At 40.8% G+C, this 19,997-nt stretch overlaps 2 protein-coding genes across 2 annotated transcripts in view; both read right to left on the reverse strand.

Annotated features, from left to right (window-relative positions):
- Positions 1-3,552: 3,552 nt before the first annotated feature.
- On the reverse strand, positions 3,553-14,446 carry rab35b (RAB35, member RAS oncogene family b). The gene is made up of 6 exons (XM_088994926.1): positions 14,162-14,446; positions 12,538-12,588; positions 11,644-11,767; positions 6,539-6,663; positions 5,158-5,282; positions 3,553-5,077 (listed from the first exon to the last, which is right to left on the reverse strand). Exons 1-6 carry the CDS (start codon positions 14,211-14,213, stop codon positions 4,949-4,951), a joined length of 606 nt encoding a protein of 201 aa, XP_088851052.1. The 5' UTR covers positions 14,214-14,446; the 3' UTR covers positions 3,553-4,948.
- Positions 14,447-16,519: 2,073 nt separating this feature from the next.
- gcn1 (GCN1 activator of EIF2AK4) overlaps positions 16,520-19,997 on the reverse strand; it is a 40,802-nt gene continuing 37,324 nt past the window's right edge. Inside the window, exons 55-57 of the mRNA XM_088994927.1 lie at positions 19,877-19,987; positions 18,004-18,225; positions 16,520-17,909 (exon numbers count right to left, since the gene is read on the reverse strand). Coding sequence (XP_088851053.1) covers positions 17,784-17,909; positions 18,004-18,225; positions 19,877-19,987 — 459 coding nt within the window. The 3' untranslated portion in view covers positions 16,520-17,783. The remainder of the gene's footprint in view (positions 17,910-18,003; positions 18,226-19,876; positions 19,988-19,997) is intronic.

The following is a 19,997-nucleotide window of genomic DNA, read 5'->3' on the forward strand; positions in this document are numbered from 1 at the left end:
TTACATCCTTTTGCAATTGACATCATTTATATAATGTTCAAAACGTGTTTCCGAATTATTTTATGTGATGAGTAACCAAGCGGGTCATTTTGAATTTGACACAGGCGTACCATTGAGTTTGTTTTCTACTGCCTGCCTGTCGACTTGGTGTTTTTGGTCGGCCTATTGTGCTCTGTGTGACAATTTGCTTTCAGTACCGACTGACCACATTGGTTTCACTTAGCAAACACTTCCAACTATTCCAAATATCTCTCATCCACTTTTCGAAGAAATGTGTTTCTTGCATCAACACTTAACAATCTGCTTAAACGCATTTTGTGAACCAGTTTTTTTCTCATCGAGACAGACTCTACATTGGGAATGCGCAACCTTTTTTGAACTAAGATCGACTTTTCTTCAATCAACGTTCTGCTGTCGACCCGCTACCGCGAATGCATGTGCACGCACACACACATACATCTTTTCCCTTCAAGGGGTCGCCACAGCGAATCCGTGTCCTCCATCTTCAGAGGTTTGATTCGCATGTTTGTTTTTGCCAAGCTTTTACGTCGGATGCCCTTCCAGACACAACCCTCTGTATAAGAACATTAACAGTATAAGTACAGTCGATAGAAATACTGGCTTCACTGTCACTTATTTGACACACACACATACATACACAAAAATATCATGTTTGCATGCATTGGAGTCAGGAAAGAGGTAAGATGTCACTTTTCAGAGGCCTTTTATTCCAAAATAAAACATCAGATCTGTATCAGATTGGTCTGGTTGGATAGCTGAGGTGCTCTAGTTTCTAGAGAAGAATACAAATACTGTATAAATGATATGAGTCAAAAGATGCGATCCCAAGCATCAATTGCAAACTGCTAAAAATTTGTAGTGATGCAGGTCACGCACAGTCATTGGTTAAAAGTCACTAGCTTCGTTATTAAGGACTTTTTTGGGACAGTGTAACTGAGAGGCTGCTCGGGTTGCAGTGTGCACTAACACTGTCCTGATCACGAGAGCATCTGCCTGATGACTTGAAGCAAGGGGTTGGGTACACCCCGGATTGGTCACCATCCAATCACAGCAGCCCATGATAAAGGGGATCCACGTCCGTGCCTATTTAACAATGTCACATAGGCACCAGTGTGAACACGGTGAGGCACCGGGCACCCTGGTCAGAAAAAGAGGCTACGGTTGACAAATGAATTTCAAACAAAACAACACTGAAATTGGCCGATGGATCTCAAGACAGCTTCAGACTCAAGTGGTCACCAGTTCAAATTTTTAGCTTGCTTGCTTTCCCACATTCCTAGAGCAATTAGTTATATACAGCCTTGGCTAATGGACACTTTAGCTCATGAACTTTTCACCTTACGAACATTAAATTTGCAAGAATATAATCTTGGCATACTGAGGTCTTTTGGAGTTCAGGGGTCACTCCTAAAGACTTTCTATGACTCTGTGGTGGCATCAGCCATCCACTATGGCATTGTCTGCTGGTCAGGCAGCATCACCACCCGGGACAGAAAAAGACTGGAGCGCTTTGGCAAGCGGGCCAGTTCTGTCGTGGGCTGCTCGCTGGACTCTCTAGAGGAGGTGGGCAACAGACGGACGCTAGCTAAACTAAAAGCTATGACGGACAGCCCCTCCTGCCCATCCTGACAGCTCTGGGTAGCTCCTTTAGCCAGAGACTATTACACCCGCGCTGCAAGAAGGAGAGGTACCACCGCTCGTTCCTACCGACTGCTGTCAGGCTTCACAATTCCCAATGATCACATGTGAAAAAAAAACAAACAAAAAAACTGGACACTTGTAAATATGGGTTGTTGCAATATATCTAAATGCATTTCTTGATTCTGCACTATGTACAGTCTTGTTTATAGAACGGTTTTTGCACATCTACATTTGCACAGTATACAGTTGACATTTTTATTTTGTTATGCTTAGAATATCTTGTTTTCTATCCTTTCACTCCCACCCCAACCCCATCCCTCTTCAATTGCTGCTGTGGACTGCAAATTTCCCCATTGCGGGACGAATAAAGGTATTCTGATTCTGAACTAGTTTTTGGCGGACGAACCAAACCACACAGCGTCACGGTGGCTGGCGGACGAGTTTACCACACCCCCTTTGAGTGCAGACGTGGTTTGCTATCGAGTGGAGTATTTTTGCTATTATGGGACCGAAAAAGACCCCACCACAGGCTCGTGTTAAGCCAAAGAGAACACAAAAGAAAATTACGGTCGAGCAGAAGGAGATCATTGTAAAACATGAACGAGGTGTGCATTTGTGTGACTTAGCGTCCCAGTACAAGTATGCTAAGTCGGCCATTGCTACGTGTGGCTAAGGGTGTTTCTGTGTTGTCTAAGCAACGGTCTCAGGCAATAGAAGAGGTTGAAAAAACTTCTGTTAATTTGGATTAACAACAAACAGCTAGCAGGGGACCGGGTGAGTGAGGGTATTATTGCAGAGAAAGCACAGCAACTTCACTCGGATATCATCAAGAGGCAACCACATCAACGACCGTCACAAAGGTAAATAAAACTTTATTATACAGTAGTTTATTTCTTTAATTACAATACAAGAGCACATTTATTAGACATAAAATAAGGTATAGTTTGCATAGTTTAAAGGCTTATTTAGTAGAAAATTGTTTGATGGGGATCTGGGAACGGATTATTCTCATTTTAATGGTTTGTTATGGAAAATAAATGTTTGGCAGACGAACTTTTCGCCTTACACACACTTTCTGGGAACCAATTAAGTTCTTAAGCTGAGGTATCATTGCACTGTATATGGTGGGTTGATGATAACCCTACAAGAGGGCTAGGCAAACTTTAATTGTACTATCAAACCAAAACCAATGCAAAATAAGTTATTTCAATCATCCCTGCTGCAAATTATGTAACGATATATTTTAATGGCCACTTTTGACAACTATTGAATTAACAAACACAAATAGTTTTAAACTAACCGAATCAACTAATTAAATGAAAAAATGTATTGAATTTTGTAAAATGGCCTACTTTCGAAATGGAATCACCATTTTAGTTTTATCATTAATTGAACAATTGTTTCCTAAGATTTTGTTTTTGATGGTTTGTTACTTTTTCACCTTTTTTAGTTTTGAACCAACATCCGTTAATTTGATTCGTATCAAACGGTAATTTAAATTCTTTGTAAAATCAACTCTGTATTGAAACATTTCCCAGGTGTATTTCGTGTACCTTTAATATGCATTCATAAAATTGTAATTATGTCTCATTTTAACAAATATTCCTTATTTTATTATAATTGCTTTACTAGTTTATTTTTTCCCCTTTTTGAAACAATATTTCCTTTTTAATGGTGGAATTATTATAAATTGATGCTCCCAGCAGCACCTTAATTTAAATGTTTGGCGAATCAGAGCAGTCGTGTTTTAGGTTTGCACTATTTGCGTGTTGAACACAACTAATGCTTACACAACATTCGATTTCGAGTGGATGTTTAAGTGACGGAAAGAGTGTAAACACAAGCACAGTCAACACAAGAACCAAATGATCATCCGAAATGAGACCAGCGTCCACTTCCTCCCACACTTTATTCACAGAATCCAAAAATAGACACAAAGTCAGGCCACAACTGACAAATGAGCTCTGTTTGTTATGTGTCCAAGATTTTTTTTTTTTCAAATGGTTATTAAGTGGGATTAAGTTCATCGAGGGCAAACTGAATAGTACGTCTCATTTTCTCCAGTGCATGGCAAACCACAGCTGAGTGTGTTCAGAGAACACGCACGGGACGTGTTTAAGAGCGTGCCCGTCATGTGCCGAATAAAAACACAAATATTTAAACATACATACACTTGATGAAGTAGTTAGATTAAAGTGTGGGGGATTGAGAGCATTTCTACCAGATGGATGTGAAGTGACGGCCGTACCTCCGTCTGTCTCCTCAAAACAAGAAGCACTGCACCCTCGCACCCTCGCACCCCCTCCATGCCTCAAAGGCAAGACAGCGAGCGAGCAAGCAAGCAAGCAAGCAAGGGGGGCACTGCGAGCTTGGGGCCAAGTCACCGTTAGCCCCCGAAGGACCAATAGGAGGCGCTGACGGGTGGAAGCCCCGAAAAAAAGCGGGAAATTGTCTTCCGACAGAGGACGGTGTACTAGTACAATGATCATTCAGTGCACTAGTAGGATGTTCAATAGATGCCCAGCTGTTACTATGGCAACAAAGAGGTACATCTCCACCGCTTTACAATACCACTGTTTAAAAAAAAGAGGCAGGGTGATTCAAGAGAAACCTGAAAGTGTTTTAAGACTGAATTAAGACCTCTGCTGCACTTAAAGGAAATCTCGTTTGTTTTTGAACTCACTCAGCACAAAAGATGTTTAGAAAGCAACTTGGCAAAAGCGGGGGAAAAACAAGCAGAGATTATACGAGCGATCATCATTTGATTTTACTGACAAGCACGACGAAGCAAAAAGAGCTCACATTTCATTTTAGATCTTTTGGGGAGTGGTGCTAAAAGCGGGTTCCCCGAACCGTCGTCGTTCAATGCCCCCCACTCCAAAACAATACATCAGAAAAAGTCAAGAACAGCCCCTCTCCTTGCGCGCTCAATGTCCTGTGCGGTGCGAGGAAGAGGAATGAGACACATGTACACGTATGACAATGGCGGGTTGAAGCGGATCTATATGGCGTCGTTGAGGCAGTCAGTCGTCACGTTGCAGCCGCTTACGCTCGATTCCAAATAAGACTTTTGATTCTGGCTTTATCAATAATAAAATCTGTACATATATTTCTTCATGCTTAGTCCAAAGGGTATTTATTTATTTATTTATTTATTTATTTATAAAGTATTTATTTATTTCTCTTGAATCTTAAGCTTATATTTATGAAATCTTTCATTTTGACTTTGTGAGTCCCGTCCGGCCGCCACCCTCCTCCTCGACGAGTCGAGGTGCGTTGTCGTTCGCTAGCAGCACTTTTTCTTCCGTTTACTGTTCCGGCTGAGTTTGACCACATCGTTCTGTTGCTGCTGCTGCTGCTTGGCCTGCACCTCCTTCTTGGCGCGCAGCACCAACTCTGTGATGCAGTTGAACATCTGCCAGAAAAGCAAAAGCGCGCCGCGCAGGTGAGCCATCGGGCGGGCCGCTTCCGGCGGCGCATTGCGGACGGCGTTACCTCTTCTACATTGATGTTCTCTTTTGCGCTCGTCTCAAACAAGTTGATGCCCATTTGTTCGGCAAACTTCTGCGCATCGGTAGTCTCCACCACCTTTGAGTTGGGGTCATCATTTTTGTTTCCCACTAAAAACGCAACACAATACATTTTTTCCCAAAAATTCTACGCCCAGAGCCCTGAAAGCTGACGGAAGTAAAATCCCAATGTATCTGGCTAACATAAATCAAGAAAACGTGCAAACAAGAGATGAGTACTTGGTAAAAGTGTTGCGGATAGCTAGCAAGAAAGCCATCACAATAAAATGGTTGAAAACTGACCCACCAACAAAGAACCAATGGTTCAGAATAGTGGAAGAGATATTTGAGTTGGATAGATTCATACACATATTGAGGGTCCAAGTAGGAAAGTTTAAAACAAGATGGGAAAAATGGGATGAATATAAAAAAAAACAATCAAACAAATGAACGACACCACAAATCAGACAGTCAAAATAGCGCCCGAATATAAATCCAAAATAGGGGTAACTTGTCACTATTGCTCACCTTTTTCTTTCTTTGTTATTGTTTTGTTTTTAATTTTGTTGATGGGTTGTTTTCCTTGTTGAATAATTTGTACAGTTATAAAAGGATGTACAAACTGGCCACAAGGCATTGTGTATTCAAATGGTCTTATATGTTGTAAAAATAATAAAAATAAAAATCCCCATTTTGCAACATTCTAAGGTATGATTTCACACTCATTTTTCCCCTTGTTGATTCTAATTTGTTGTTAAACCCGCCTTCTCTATAATGTGTCAAATCCAAAAGATCTTTATATCAATATGCAAGTACTTTAAAGTCGCACAAGGTCCTGAGGACAACGCTCGTCTCCACTTAGTATTTGAACGGTAAATGTGAAAATTCTGCGAAGAAAAATGGTTAAGTTAAATGGAAAAGAACTTTAAAGTACAAATCACTAAATAAATAACTGTTTAATTTATTTTTTCATTTGATATTTCATTGATGACAGGTGAGGCACAGCCTCCCCTGACTGCACGTCACTGCAAGTTAGCATTGTGTTGTTATCCCTAACATTTGGTGGCTCTGCATTTGCCACATGAAACCCCTTTTGCAGTTTTTATGTTTCAATGTTAACAACACACACGGAAGCTTGAGGAGCAAAATGCACATTTTGACACTTATTTTGATCCTTGCATGATAAAAGAACACATGACGATTTTTCTTCCACTTCAGGTATGGGATCTCTTATAGTATATTTAATCATTAGTTATGGTATTTAAAATGGATAAAGGATTCTTATGACTCTGCATTGGAGGCTAATCATTCGTTTTGTAATATTAAGGCCAATGAGTCGACATTTTTCCCTGGATGCCAACACTCACCTAATATTCGGCACACGTCATCACAATTCTGGTTGATTTCATGTAACCATCGCTTGACGTTGACAAAGGACTCTGCGCTGGTGACGTCGTACACCACAATGACGCCGTGCGTTCCTCTGTAATACCTGAAGACGCAGGAGAGATACAGTGAGCACTACCATGGGCTGGACAATTCTGGAAAAATAATATTTTTGATTGAAATTGAAATGATTATTTATTGATTTCAAAACAGTATTTAGCCAGCTGCTGAAACCGAATTACTGTACACAAAAATAATCTTGTGACCATTCATGTCTGCATTTGAACACACTATTCATTCCCTCATTCTTTTTGCGAACTGGGATCTGGCAGGGTGTCAGGGGCTATCCCAGCTGTCTTCGTGCAGTAGGTAGGGGACACTCTAAACCGGTTACCAGCCAATCGCAGGGCGCACGGAGATGAACAACAATCAGCCTGCCATGCACATTTTTGGAACGTGGGAGGAAACCGGAGGACCTGGAAAAAAACCCACACGGTCCTGCGTAGAAAAGGAAAACTACATCGCGAGACTGGCATGGGATTTGAAGCGGGTACCTCAACACTGTGAAGTCGACATGTGAAACACTCCACTACCGGGCCGCTACATTATTATTTTTGTCAAGTATAAAATGACATTGTAAACATCACATGAAATTCAAACATCCTACATGTGAATTTTTCTGCATCCACGTCTTTGATGTGTCACATTTTGGTACAACATTGATCAGTCATTTTATTTTATTTTTTCACCTGAGGTTATTTTCACAATTTCTGGATTTCGGGAGGTAACCTGGGATTGCATTTTGTGCCATGTCATGTGGAAACGTATGTTGGTACAGTGATACCTCATCTTATGAACGCTTTAGGTAACACATTTTTCGCCTTCCGAACATTAAAATCGCGAGAATATAATCTTGGAATACAAACTACTTTTCGGGAAACACACAGAGCGCCACAATGGCTGGCGGACTAGTTTTTGGCAGAAGAACACCCAACCGCAGGGGCGAACAGCACCACCTTGACTGCCGGATTACTTTTCCACACCCACTTTTTTTGAGCGCTCTCAGTGCAGACGCGGTTTGTTATGGAGCGGATACTTTTGCTTTTTTGGGAAAGAAAAATACCCCACCACAGGCTAGTGTGGTGGGGTTCAAAAATTCAAAATTACGGTCGAGCAGAAGGAGATCATCAAGAAACACGAACGAGGTGTGCGTTTGTGTGACTTAGTGTCCCAGTACCAATATGCTAAGTCGACCATTGCTAAGGTAAATAAAACGACATTATTATACAGTAGTTTATTTCTTCAATTACAATACAACAGCACATTTATTATACATAAAATAAGGTATATCTTGTGTAGTTTTAAGGCTTATTTAGTAGAAAATTATGTTGTATGGGGACCTGGAAACAGATTATTCTCATTTTTAATAGTTTCCTATGGGAAATTAATGTTTGGAAGACACTTTTCACACTTTCTGGGAAGTAATTAAGTCTGTAAGCTGAGGTATCACTGTACAACGCACACAAAAGTCACTGAAACTTGGGATGTTTGATTTTTTTGGGGAAAATAAATGTCCTTGAAATCTTTGAAAACTCAACTTTAACTATAACAAAATCACGTTAATAAAATAAAACCTTTTGTTTTAATATGTGACTGATTATCTTATCCTTATGTTTACGTTGCACAGCGTTTGTGGAATATTTGAAGGGTTATCACTGCAAATTGTTGCTAGTTTCTGTTTAGCATTTGAATAGGATTCTCCGTTGACGTTAAAGTTAGAGCTAATGATGTTTTTAAAAAGGAGCCTATTCTAAATATAAATACAATGGAGTCTGTTTTAAATATAACAATCACTTTAATTATGTTCTTGCGTGTTTTGGTTTTTACAGCAAACTCATACACCAAACCCAGGGTCGACAAAATCACTCAAAATACGAAGATTTAATGAGGCTGCATACTTCCTGAAGAGACAATATATTGACATGGACAAACACACTGCGCTTACAGTGGTTTTAACAACAGGCTTATGAGGAAAAACACCAGGACTTTAGGCACGGCATCTGTCTTATTCAAATGTTTTGAGTGCCGTTACATCAAAACCTGAAGCTTAAACTTCAAACGGCAAGCTGGCTTCAGTGTCCATGCACAACAGCAAAAACACAAAGGAAGCTTTGTCTGTCTCACCGTGTATGTTTGTGTGCATGTGTGTGGCATGTCAGCAGCGGAAGGCAGACAGGATTGTTTGAACATGCCTAAAGCGTACAGCTGGCATGGTGTAGACCAGGGGTCCCCAACCTTTTTTTTGCGCCACGGACCGATTTAATGTCAGACAATATTTTCACGGACCGGCGGATAAATACAACAAAATAATATGATACGACAGGTTTTTTCTTTCTTTTAAATATAATAATAAACGTGAATCCATTGTGTATTTTTATCCAACTTCATTAACAAAGTCATGGTAACATCGCATCAACAACAACATATGTAACATCGTCTCTGCCTCTTAACGCTCAATGGTCACCGTGGTAATATTTAAATGTGCCTTCAAAATAAGATACACCACAAAAACAAGTGCAAAGCGCATGAAAAAAAAAACTCACTACAACTGAATCAGTGGGACCCCTGAGCTTGTTTCTCTGCAACGAGACGGTCCCATCTAGGGATAATGGGAGACAATGACACCCGAAGTGTCTTGCTTATGTCCATTCTACTCCGTATTTTTGTTTTGGTTGCTGTCACTGCAGAAAACCCCGCTTCACACAAATAAGATGTCGGAAACTGCAACAGGGTTTTCAGTGCTGTTGTGCCGATCTCGGGGTATTCTGCCATCACTTTAATCCAGAACATCGGCAGAGTTGTTGTCTCAAATATACTTTTAAATCCGTCATCATTTGCGAACTCCAGCAGTTGTTCTTCCTCTCTCACAGGCATGCTAGATTCACCTGGTTTGTTGGCAAATGCGTTGCGGATCCATTCCTTGTCATTTCGTGGGTCTCTTGTGGCTGGGAAGTAGCGCTCGAACTCTTTTAAAAGCAAAGACGGGTGCTCGTGCATCAGCTGGGGGAATGAAGGCTCGACTCAGTCTCTTCTAAAAACCCCGCCAATGTTTGAAACACCGCTATTCACGCGCCGTCCCCACAAATCCAGTTTGGCTTTAAATGCAGCTACTTTATCAGCCAATTTGATGACAGTTGTCATTTTCCCCTGAAGTGACAGATTGAGCTCATTGAGCAGGTTGAAAATGTCGCACAAGTAAGCGAGCTTTGCGACCCACTCCTCGTCACGGAAATGCGCTGCAAGCGGTGACTTTTGGTTCGGATTCAGATTATAAATAAAACGGAAATTATGTAAATTATTTATTCTTTCTTCGCGGCCCGGTACCAAATGACCCACGGACCGGCACCGGTCCGCGGCCCAGGGACCCCTGGTGTAGACGGCAGCGGGGATGGACAACCTAGTGTTTGGGAGTCTGTTCTAAACAACGTCAATAAGGATCCACTAACCGTGTGCACGCGCGCATACATGCACGATGCAAACAAAGTTTTTTCTCAAAGCCATTTCCCAGATTTCAAACCATGTTCCTCATACAACGAAACCGCTCAAAAGGTCATCAGGAGCTAAAGTTGAATCTCATCAAAAAAGTGATGCCACATAATTCTTATCTGCATCACGGCCTTGCACATGGGCTGATTTGTCTGCTGGGAATTCGTGTCAACTAGAATAAAACAGTAGTCTTGGTGCAGCACAAAACGATTCACCATCGCATTATTTGTGTGTTTTGTATTTGTGTGTGACCAAACAAAGTGCCCAAAATGCATTGTGTGTCGCTTTCTCAGTCAGGGGCGTACCAGATGTGACGTCATGTCAGGCACCGTCATCAACTCAAAAACAAGACTTCCTGAATATTCAGCGCGAGTCTTAAAACGTAAAATATAGCTATATGGAGCTATAATATAGCTGCCCTGGAATATTTGTAAAATATGCTCAGTAGAAGTCATTTGAAGTGATTTTACAAATTATGGACAGAACTTGTCCAGAGGCGTCGGTTGTTCTTTAAGAGGAGGGTTATGGATGTTGTCAAAGAGCGCATGAAGGTCGCTGGTGTGAGAGAAGAGGATGCACAAAACCGGGTTAGATGGAGGACAATGATTCACTATGGCAACCATTGAAGGGAAAAGCCGAAGGGAAAAGAAGAAGTAGTATACAGTAAATATATATCATACATCATACAAACACGCACGCACACACACACACGCACTGTGGAGTTTGCATATTCTCCCGGGCTTGAGTGGGTTTTGTCCAGGTCATCCTGTTCTCTCGCACATTCCAAAAACATACATGACAGGCTGATTGGAGACTCCAAATTGTCCCTCGGTGTGCAAATAGTTGTTTGTTCTGTGAGCCTTGTGATTGGCCAGCAACAGATTCAGAGTGTCCTTCGCCTGAATCGGTTCTTGGGTGCAGGTAAAGTCAAACTCCTATTCGTCAACTAATATCTCAATTTCCTAGAGGAACTTTCATGAAAATTTGAAAAATCCAGAATTCCGGGAAAACCCAGAGGACTTTCATCTCCCCTGGATACGGCAACTGACGACGACCTGAAGAATATCGATATAACGAGACTTTACTGTATTTTCTATGTTTAGGTTCTATGTTTCCATCTTTGGCCGAGAATTTTCATTTCAGTGCATCTCTAATTTAAACATAGTAAGGAACCGTAATCTCTTTCTACACGGCGATAATGGCTGCTTCAGTACACCACTCCTATGTAACAACTACAATTAACCTTTTAGGGACTTGATTCATATGCCATCTCTACTATGGAATACTGATGTGTTGAATGATATGCATAGTATACACATGGCAACCAAAGCAAGAAAATTGTCAGTATGAGTGAATGTTTGAGAATTACATTCAAATTCAATAAAGTTTCTGCAAATTGATATTTTGTAAGTACAGCAATCACCTGAAAAGTATAACAGGATTGTGGTTTCCAGGAGCCAACCTTTTTTTCAATTGAATATTAATAAAAACAAAGAGGCCCACTGGATACTTCTTTGTGTTTGTGTATTCATCAACTCACGTGGATGTGATAGTGCGAAATCTCTCCTGTCCTGCTGTGTCCCAGATCTGTAACTTCACCTTCTCCCCATTTATCTCCACCGTTCGGATCTTGAAGTCCACTCCAATTGTGGTGATATAGCTACCTGCAAAAATGAAAGTATGACATTAGATTTCAAGATTGGAAACATCCACTACCATATAGCTAAGGTGTTGAATGTACAGTGCAAAGTCAGCAGTAGTTGGGAAGTTAATGAGTTAATGTGAAGAGCCACAAGGAGGAACCCACCCTTACTTACATCATCACTTCCACCACTCACCATCACATTTTAAGGAGAGCAAATACAGTAAAGTCTCGTTATATCGATATTCTCGGGAGTCCGAAAAAATATCGATATAACCGGGACTATCGATATATACGACCGACCCTGCGCGCATGTAATTTTCTCCTTGCGTTCATAGAAATAGTATCGTAATAAGCGGTACTATCGACATAACCGATATCGATATAACGAGACTTTACTGTATATGCGATTTTTGTAAACTTTTCGGTGACTTATTAATATCCTTACTTGATAAAAAGCATGACAAAAGCAGCCGAGTCAGCTACAGCAATTTCCTACCTTATCATTTGTATGCTCACTCGGCCAATACAGCATTGTCATCATATTTTAGTTTCATTTACTCTTGGCAGAATATACAAGGGTGAACTTACTTTGAGACAAGCAGAAAGAGTTCATGTTAAAATGTAAGAAGACTAAATATTGAAAGATGGGCGATCCATCGGAGCGAGAATTATTTCATTATAATGCAGTTCAAAAACAACAAAAATCAGCAGTTGATTACAATCTGAACAAGAGGTAGGGTCATCTTTGGAGGTTCTGCTGTATTGGGCTCAACACTTAGAAACGCCCACCTGAAAATGTGTTGTCTGCAAAACGAAGCAGGAGACTGCTCTTTCCCACTCCTGTCAAGAAAATAGAGGGACAGAGATGAGATTCAATTGAGTCAAATACAAGTTTCGGCGAGCGACTCAATGGCTGGGAATTCAAGCACAACAACACAACACAAACACAATCCCAAAACACAGTCAACTTCGAAAACAGCCGTAATCTTGCTGCTCTTAAACGTTGTTCACTGAATGTTGTCATGTTGATTAAAATTTCGCATTTGAAGACAAGTAGAACAAATAAGAGTCAGATGAAATGGATATATGGAATAGAAACTGAACAGAAAAGGGTCCAGGCTATTTTTTGCAACCATGGAATAGTTCATAAAGTAGGGCAGCATGTATGAGGGTGAAGGGTAAAGAAAAAGAGATGGCCATCCATCCTTTGGCCTCATATTATTTGGTTAGAACAATGAGAGGCTTTGAAGTAAAGGAACATGCATATTGGCAGGTGAACGCTCCTAATTTTTTGTTCTGGCGTCAATGAGGCACATGCCTTAATTCTAACTTCCACCACATCAACAAAGTAGCATTTAAACAAACTGATCATTTACGTTTTCGCAAGAGCTGTACGGGGTTGAACAATTAACAAGTACCTCGTGGACATAATTGTGTGATGAAATGGGCAGCAGTCATGATTGCATTTTGTTCTGATTATCACAGTGTGGCGTTATAGTGAGTCGGGGTTGCACATTGTAGCTGAAGGAACACTGGCATCAGTGTGCTGCTTCTAATGGGCTTGTGCCAGGGTCAGGATGCAGGATGAATGAATGTAGGCATCAGACGCCACAAAGTGGTACAGTACTAAGGGTTTACTTTAATCGAGAATGAAGTCGGGTCCCTCATGTTTTTATCTGATTTCGGAGTGCATAACACGATTGCCGAGACTTGTGGATTAAACGAACATAACATGACAATAAAAGTAGTCGTTGACCTTAGGTAGTTTAACAGACACTTTACGTAAAAGAGACTCGCTGCCTATAGATGCTAATCATGCTGCAGTGCAGCATTCCTTTCCCGGCGATTTCGCCAACTTTATCTGGTTAACAATCGGACTTAAAGTATTTATTCCAAATAACAAGTAGTTGTAGAAGTTGTTTAGCGTTGCACGAACCTTGGTGTAACAGCGTCTTAGCCCAACAGCTTAATGACCTATGCAGAGACTCGCTAGCATAATTTTATGCTTGCTGCCGCAGCTAATACCACATAAAGCACGCGAAAAACTGCCAAATTTGCTTGAATGACATTACACTGATTCGCATGTGATAGAATTTAGGCCTTACACGCACTGTGGTTGTTACGTGACCAACACTGGAAAATATTCGAGGGACAAACTCCACATTTGTGGGGGCGATATCCGGCCTCATCGACAGACATGCCGAACCCGGACGCAACCTCCGCCCTGTCACAAACACGTTAAACATGGCGGCTTGGAGCATTGTACGAAACAAATCATCTCTAAAAGCAACCCACACAACGGAAGAGATAAAACCCGGTAGCGCGAGGGCTTTATGTTGCACTCCACGTTTTTCCCCGGGTGTAAAAACAGGGCAGGCCCACTTCCCGTGTCAGATCCCCGACGTCGACTTACCGCTGTCACCGATGATGAGCAACTTGAAGAGGTAATCGTAGTCCCTGGCCATGCCGGTGGATCGTGACTCACCCCGCCTTGTGCCACTTCTTTGCACCGTTAGTAGTTCAAGTCCCTTGTTTAAAAAAGACGACCCCAGTGCCCCCAATTTTGCTGGGGGAAAACACTACCGGTTGAAATGGTTTACCCAGTGCCGGCGTATTTTTTTTCCTCGGGGGTTGGCAGTTCTGTCCCCCTGCTGCCAGGGGCCGGAAACTCCGCTTCCTCCTCTTCTGGTAGTGGAACTGCAGCCCACTATGATCCGGCTGCACATGCGCAAACCAGCCTTTGCAGCCAGGCCAGCAGAAGTCAACGATACCCATCGTTTTTCAACACTGTATAATGTAATATAAAGCTAATTATACATACGCGAAACATATCACCCCGATCCCATTGGTTAATGATAATTAATCCCCCGACATCTTCGATTAGGATGTCAACCAAAATTGGCTTAACATCGTGTCATCAGCAGAAGTTTAAAAACGTGATTTCTCGCAAAGAAATGAGTAAAATGCAGTGACGTGCTGAGGTTCATGGCTGGTGAGGCACTGACGTCATCACAGTCAGATTTACAAACATATGAACTCCACAGAGTAGTTTATTCACCATTTGATTGGCAAGAGTTCACGTGTTTTGTTTAAAATGTCATGTCAGCATTCTTTATATACCATATACAAATTGTAGCATAGAAAAAAGAAAAACATGTTATCGTGTTACCTTTACTTATAAATGAAGTCCAAGTCTCTCTGTCTCAATGGAGATCACTGCCAGTGAAGAAAGTCGTCCTTGATCCGTCCTGTTCCGACTGTATGTTTTCAGTCTTTTGTGCTGAGAATGACCGCTCCACTGATGCTGTAAACGATGGAACAGTGAGCATGAGTTGGAGCAAGTTTGTCGCTTCAGGAATAGTTTCAATGAGATCCTTCTTGGCCAAAAAGCTGATAAGCTGTCCAGGAGATTTACATTCATCCCTCACCGTTTGTGAGCTATACAGTCCGGTATTGGTCTTCCTTTAATTATTATCTCCTGTTTCCATTGAAAGTCCAGTTTAGAGAATTCTTTCAATTTAGATATGTAATCCGCCATTCTGAAAATAAGGCCAAGCAACACGAAAAAATGACTGGATGGTTGCACTTAAATTGCTGTTTACTGTAGCTTGCTGTCACTAATTCTGTTATTCTGCAGCCGAGGAGTCGCAAGAAGAATCTGTAATCACCAGCGCCCCCTGTCATGAGGCAGGAGAATTGTGTGCCTCACCTATGCACAGTGTTGATACATTATATACACTAGCTAAACTGTAGAAATTTAGTTCATATACTAAAAGCTTTTGAACACTTTAATAGCTAGAGGGACAGCAATGCGGTCTCACTGCAGAGCAAGCCAGAAGTTAGCATAGTGATTGCGCAATCCATGGTGAGGCTCAGCCAGCTGGTGCCTCACCGCTCGTCTCTACTTAGTATTTGAACAGTAAATGTGAACATTCAGCGATTTTGAAAAAAAAAAAAAATCCAAAATGGTGAAGTTAAATGGAAAAGAACGGTAAAGTACAAATCACTAAATAAATATAACTGTTTAATTAATTTTTTTTCATTTGATATTTCCATGATGACAGGTGAGGCCTAGCCTCACGTGCCTCCCCTGACTGCCCGTCACTGGTAAAATGTATATGCATTCCCCGTTTTCTAATAGCGTCAAACTAAAACGTTTGAAAAAGTCTCACAATGGAGAAATTCCCAACTCACAGCAGCAAAGTTCTGAAAGAAAAAAGAATGGGAAAATAAGTAGAAGAACAAAATATAGGAGCTCCAGCAGTAACTTATTGATTCGTCTCTCCAATGCAGATTGAACAGCTCCCACCCTCTGTAAACCTTTGCCAAGATACTGTAGAGTCTGTTGACTATTTGTCGAAAGGAGTTTGACTATGTCAACTCTCCCATAATACTTCTTGCCCGCCGTCCATTCTCAGTTCGGCTTCATACTGATGGGAATCTGAGAGGTTTGCGGTCAGGACTCGCGTTATTCAGTCTCACTCAACTATACAGGTTAGCCTTTGCATTGTGATTCAATGTCCTGTTGGAACAGTACAATCCACAATTGCGCCCTCAAAGTTGGAAACACACATATACAATGTGACATTAAAGATAAGATAAGATCTGATTTTTTTACAATATAAACTAAATTTAGATTGAGACACTCTGTCCGCTTTAATTTACTGTTTATAACTACTTAGAATGCCTTGAGTACATAGTTATGAAAGACCATGCGAAATCCAGACATGGCATTGAGTAAAAATGCTTCAAAATAATTCACAGTACTGTATGAAGTGAAGATTTGCTTTAATTTTGTAATGCTTTTACAATCACATTACTGCGATAAGAATATTTGCTGTTGTAGACACTGCCACGACTAATGTTTTACACAAATCAATCAGCAACCGAACGTAAGGGATCTGTGTCATATGCCATCATTGTGGCATTTAAAATCATTTTAGGAAATGTTTAACAAGAATGAAAATTCTGAATAGAATTGGCGTCATTGCCACAACAAAACTGAACATATATCTGTAAAAAGTTTTTAATTAAAATATTTTATTTGGGGTTTAAAAAAGATTAGCTGGAAGGAGATTTATGAATCCTCACCAAAAATTGTTTCTCAACTCTCAGCATTGGATCTGGCACATTCAAATCCAGTGTTTGTATCTTTCTGTGTAAAATGAGGGATGATAGAACGATATCTAAATGGCATGACACAAAATCACGATTTGAACCACACAATAAAGCACAATATTGTGGGAGATTGGCAACATAAAAAAATGACATATTGCATAAAACTCAATATTGTTAATAAAAGCCACGATGGAGAAAAAAAAATCCCAATATTCTGGTTTTGCAGACGACAGCAGTGACAGAAATTGGCTTCTTAAGTTATTGTTATGCCATGTGTGTCAATTGGTTCAGCAGCGCAAAGCATGATGGTCTGTGTCGTTGACAATGCTGTGTTCTTCTGAAAGTAACATCTTTTGATGGCAACGCATTGCTTTCAATATATCAGGACAACAAAATTGTAGCAATTTTAAAGTCGTATTACAGTTAAATCCCTATGTAAGACACTGCCACATTATATTATTTGGGGCTGAAAAACACTTCTTGGGTTCAGGCAACTATTACCACAATAATACACTGTAAAACATTTTGAAAGCCGAATAAATGTAAATTTTAAGTCCGCCAAATTAGAAAAACTGAATTTTGAAAGCTGAATAAATGTAAATTTTAAGTCCGCGAAATTAGATAACGGCATGAATATGGAAAAAAATGAATAAAGCTGTGATTGATGCTACTGCAAAATCATGTTCTCAAATTGTTTATCTGCTGACAAAATGGGCAGCAATAAAAAGTTGAATGTTAACTTACGGTCTGATCTTGTTTTTCTTTTATTTTTTTTTGTCAACTGGCAAGTATCCTCAGTTCTTGTGGTGGAAAATAGAGCAACATTGGTGGATTGCGTCTGGAGCTCATACGGTGCAGATCACATCAGGTGATCATATTTTTTCCAAGACATTATTAAATAGCACCGTGTGGTTCAATCACGTTAGTATGGTATCATCTATCTCTTCATTGGAGTCCTGTTGACTGGCAATCTTCTTCAAAGAGCGGCGATGACACTCTGATAAAAGATCATTACTTGCTGAGTCCAGAATGGCTGTCATCATCTGAAATGCAAAACATAATCAAATGTACATGAGTGTCTTCATGCCTCAATGATTTACATCTATAACAGACCATACTGTCCATCAGTAGCCTGACCTGCATGCATTCCTCTCCCTGGCGAAGTCGCAATAGGTTGACAATGGTGTGCTCGCTCTGGGCTCTGACACTGGTGTTCTTGTCTTTCGTGTTGTCCAAAAGAGTCTTCAACAGAGTCTTAATGTGATTTGTGTCCATTGCTGGTGCCGCAGGCTCTTTGAAAACCCACCACAGCACCCGTTCTGACACCAGCCGGATGTCACTGGACTGGTTCTGAAGAGACTGCGGGGTCACACGGACAGCGGGGTCACAAGGAACACTAATTGTACTACGTTAGTACTGCAGGTTCATGATAGGAATATGCTAATGACTTGTAAAAAAGTAAAGACAGCGCACCAGTCAGAACTGTCTTGAAAGAACTTTTATGCTAAACTATGACGGTTTAATAATTCAATTGATTTCAAATTAGTTTGTATTGCACCTTATCATACAAATGCGAGTGATTTACAGTAAAAAAAGACCAACAAAGATCCACCCCACTCACTGACATAAGCTATTAGCCCCTCTAAAAAAATGTAAAAAAAAAATAATCCGTTGAAATCAATTCCCAAAATGTGCAGCACGTCTGAAAGGCCTTCTGATAATGCATGTACAGTATTGAGATTGATACAGGTGAGTTGTTGAGTTTGAAGTGAATTGGAAAGTTTTATTTCGAACAAAGTAGTCCTTTGTCATCATCTTGTGGCATCTGTAGGTAATTCAAAACCCTGTTGGGAGGGAGCATCAATTATTCATGGTTTTGAGAGTAGGGGGTGAAGCTTGCTCAAATCTGTTTTGCACTTCAATGTTCAAGTGAGACTGGCACAGTTGTGATATGGGCCATGGACACACGGAGGAAAAAACAAACAAACCAAAAACAAGCACAGAATCTTCTTCTTTTCCTTTCAGCTTTTCCCTTCAGGGGTCGCCACAGCGAATCAACGTCCTCCATCTATCCCGGTTTTGTGCATCCTCTTCTCTCACACTAGCTACCTTCATGTCCTCTTTGACCACATCCATAAACCTCCTCTTCGGTCTTCCTCTCGGTCTCCTGCCTGGCAGTTCAAGATTCAGCTTCCTTCTCCCGATATAGTCGTTCTCTCTCCTCTGGACATGTCCAAACCATCTCAGTCTGGCCTCTCTGACTTTCTCTCCAAAGCCTCTAATATGGGTTGTCCCTCTAATGTACTCATTCCTGATCCTATCCAACCTGGTTACTACCAAAGAAAACCTCAACATCTTCAGCTCTGCTTCCTGTCTTTTCTTCAGTGGCACTGTCTCCAGTCCAAACATCATGGCTGGTCTCACTCTGTTTTATACACGTTTCTTTTCATCCTAGCTGAAACCCTTCCATCACACATCACACCTGACATTTTTCTCCAGCCGCTCCAGCCTGCCTGGACATGCTTCTTCACCTCTTTTCCACACTCTCCATTGCTCTGGACATTTGACCCCAAGTACTTAAAATCGTCCACCTTCTTTATCTCTTCTCCCTGTAGCATCACTCTTGCACTTGGATCCCTCTCATTCACACACATATATTCCATCTTGCTGCGACTGATCTTCATTCCTTTCCAGGGCATATATCCACAACTCTAGTTTCAAATATGAAATATGAAAATGTGTGGGACAATTAAAGGTTCTATAAAGAGTCATATTGGATATCTGCCAATGAGACAATATAATAAAGTAAGATATTGCATATACCCTGAATCCTAATTGGCAGGTGTAGTGTTGCCAGTGAATGTTAAAACTGGTTCACTTAAAAAAAAAATCAACACATTCATTGGATAATGTAAAGGCATTAAATTGGTTGCTTGGACCTGTAGCATAAATCCAACCGAAAAGTTCGGGATCATTAAATTGATGACTGATTATGTACTGCATGACAAACCTTGACAAACTGCGTGATGAAGCGCTGGGAAACATTTCTGCCTCCATCCATGCTGAGCTGATATCGCATCAAGAATCCCATCCCTCTGATCCCACTGCAAGCAATGGGAATCTGAAAGAAG

The sequence above is a fragment of the Hippocampus bargibanti genome, linkage group LG04, assembly GCF_051943395.1.
Source record: "Hippocampus bargibanti isolate YZ-2025 linkage group LG04, ASM5194339v1, whole genome shotgun sequence".
Taxonomy (NCBI): domain Eukaryota; kingdom Metazoa; phylum Chordata; class Actinopteri; order Syngnathiformes; family Syngnathidae; genus Hippocampus; species Hippocampus bargibanti.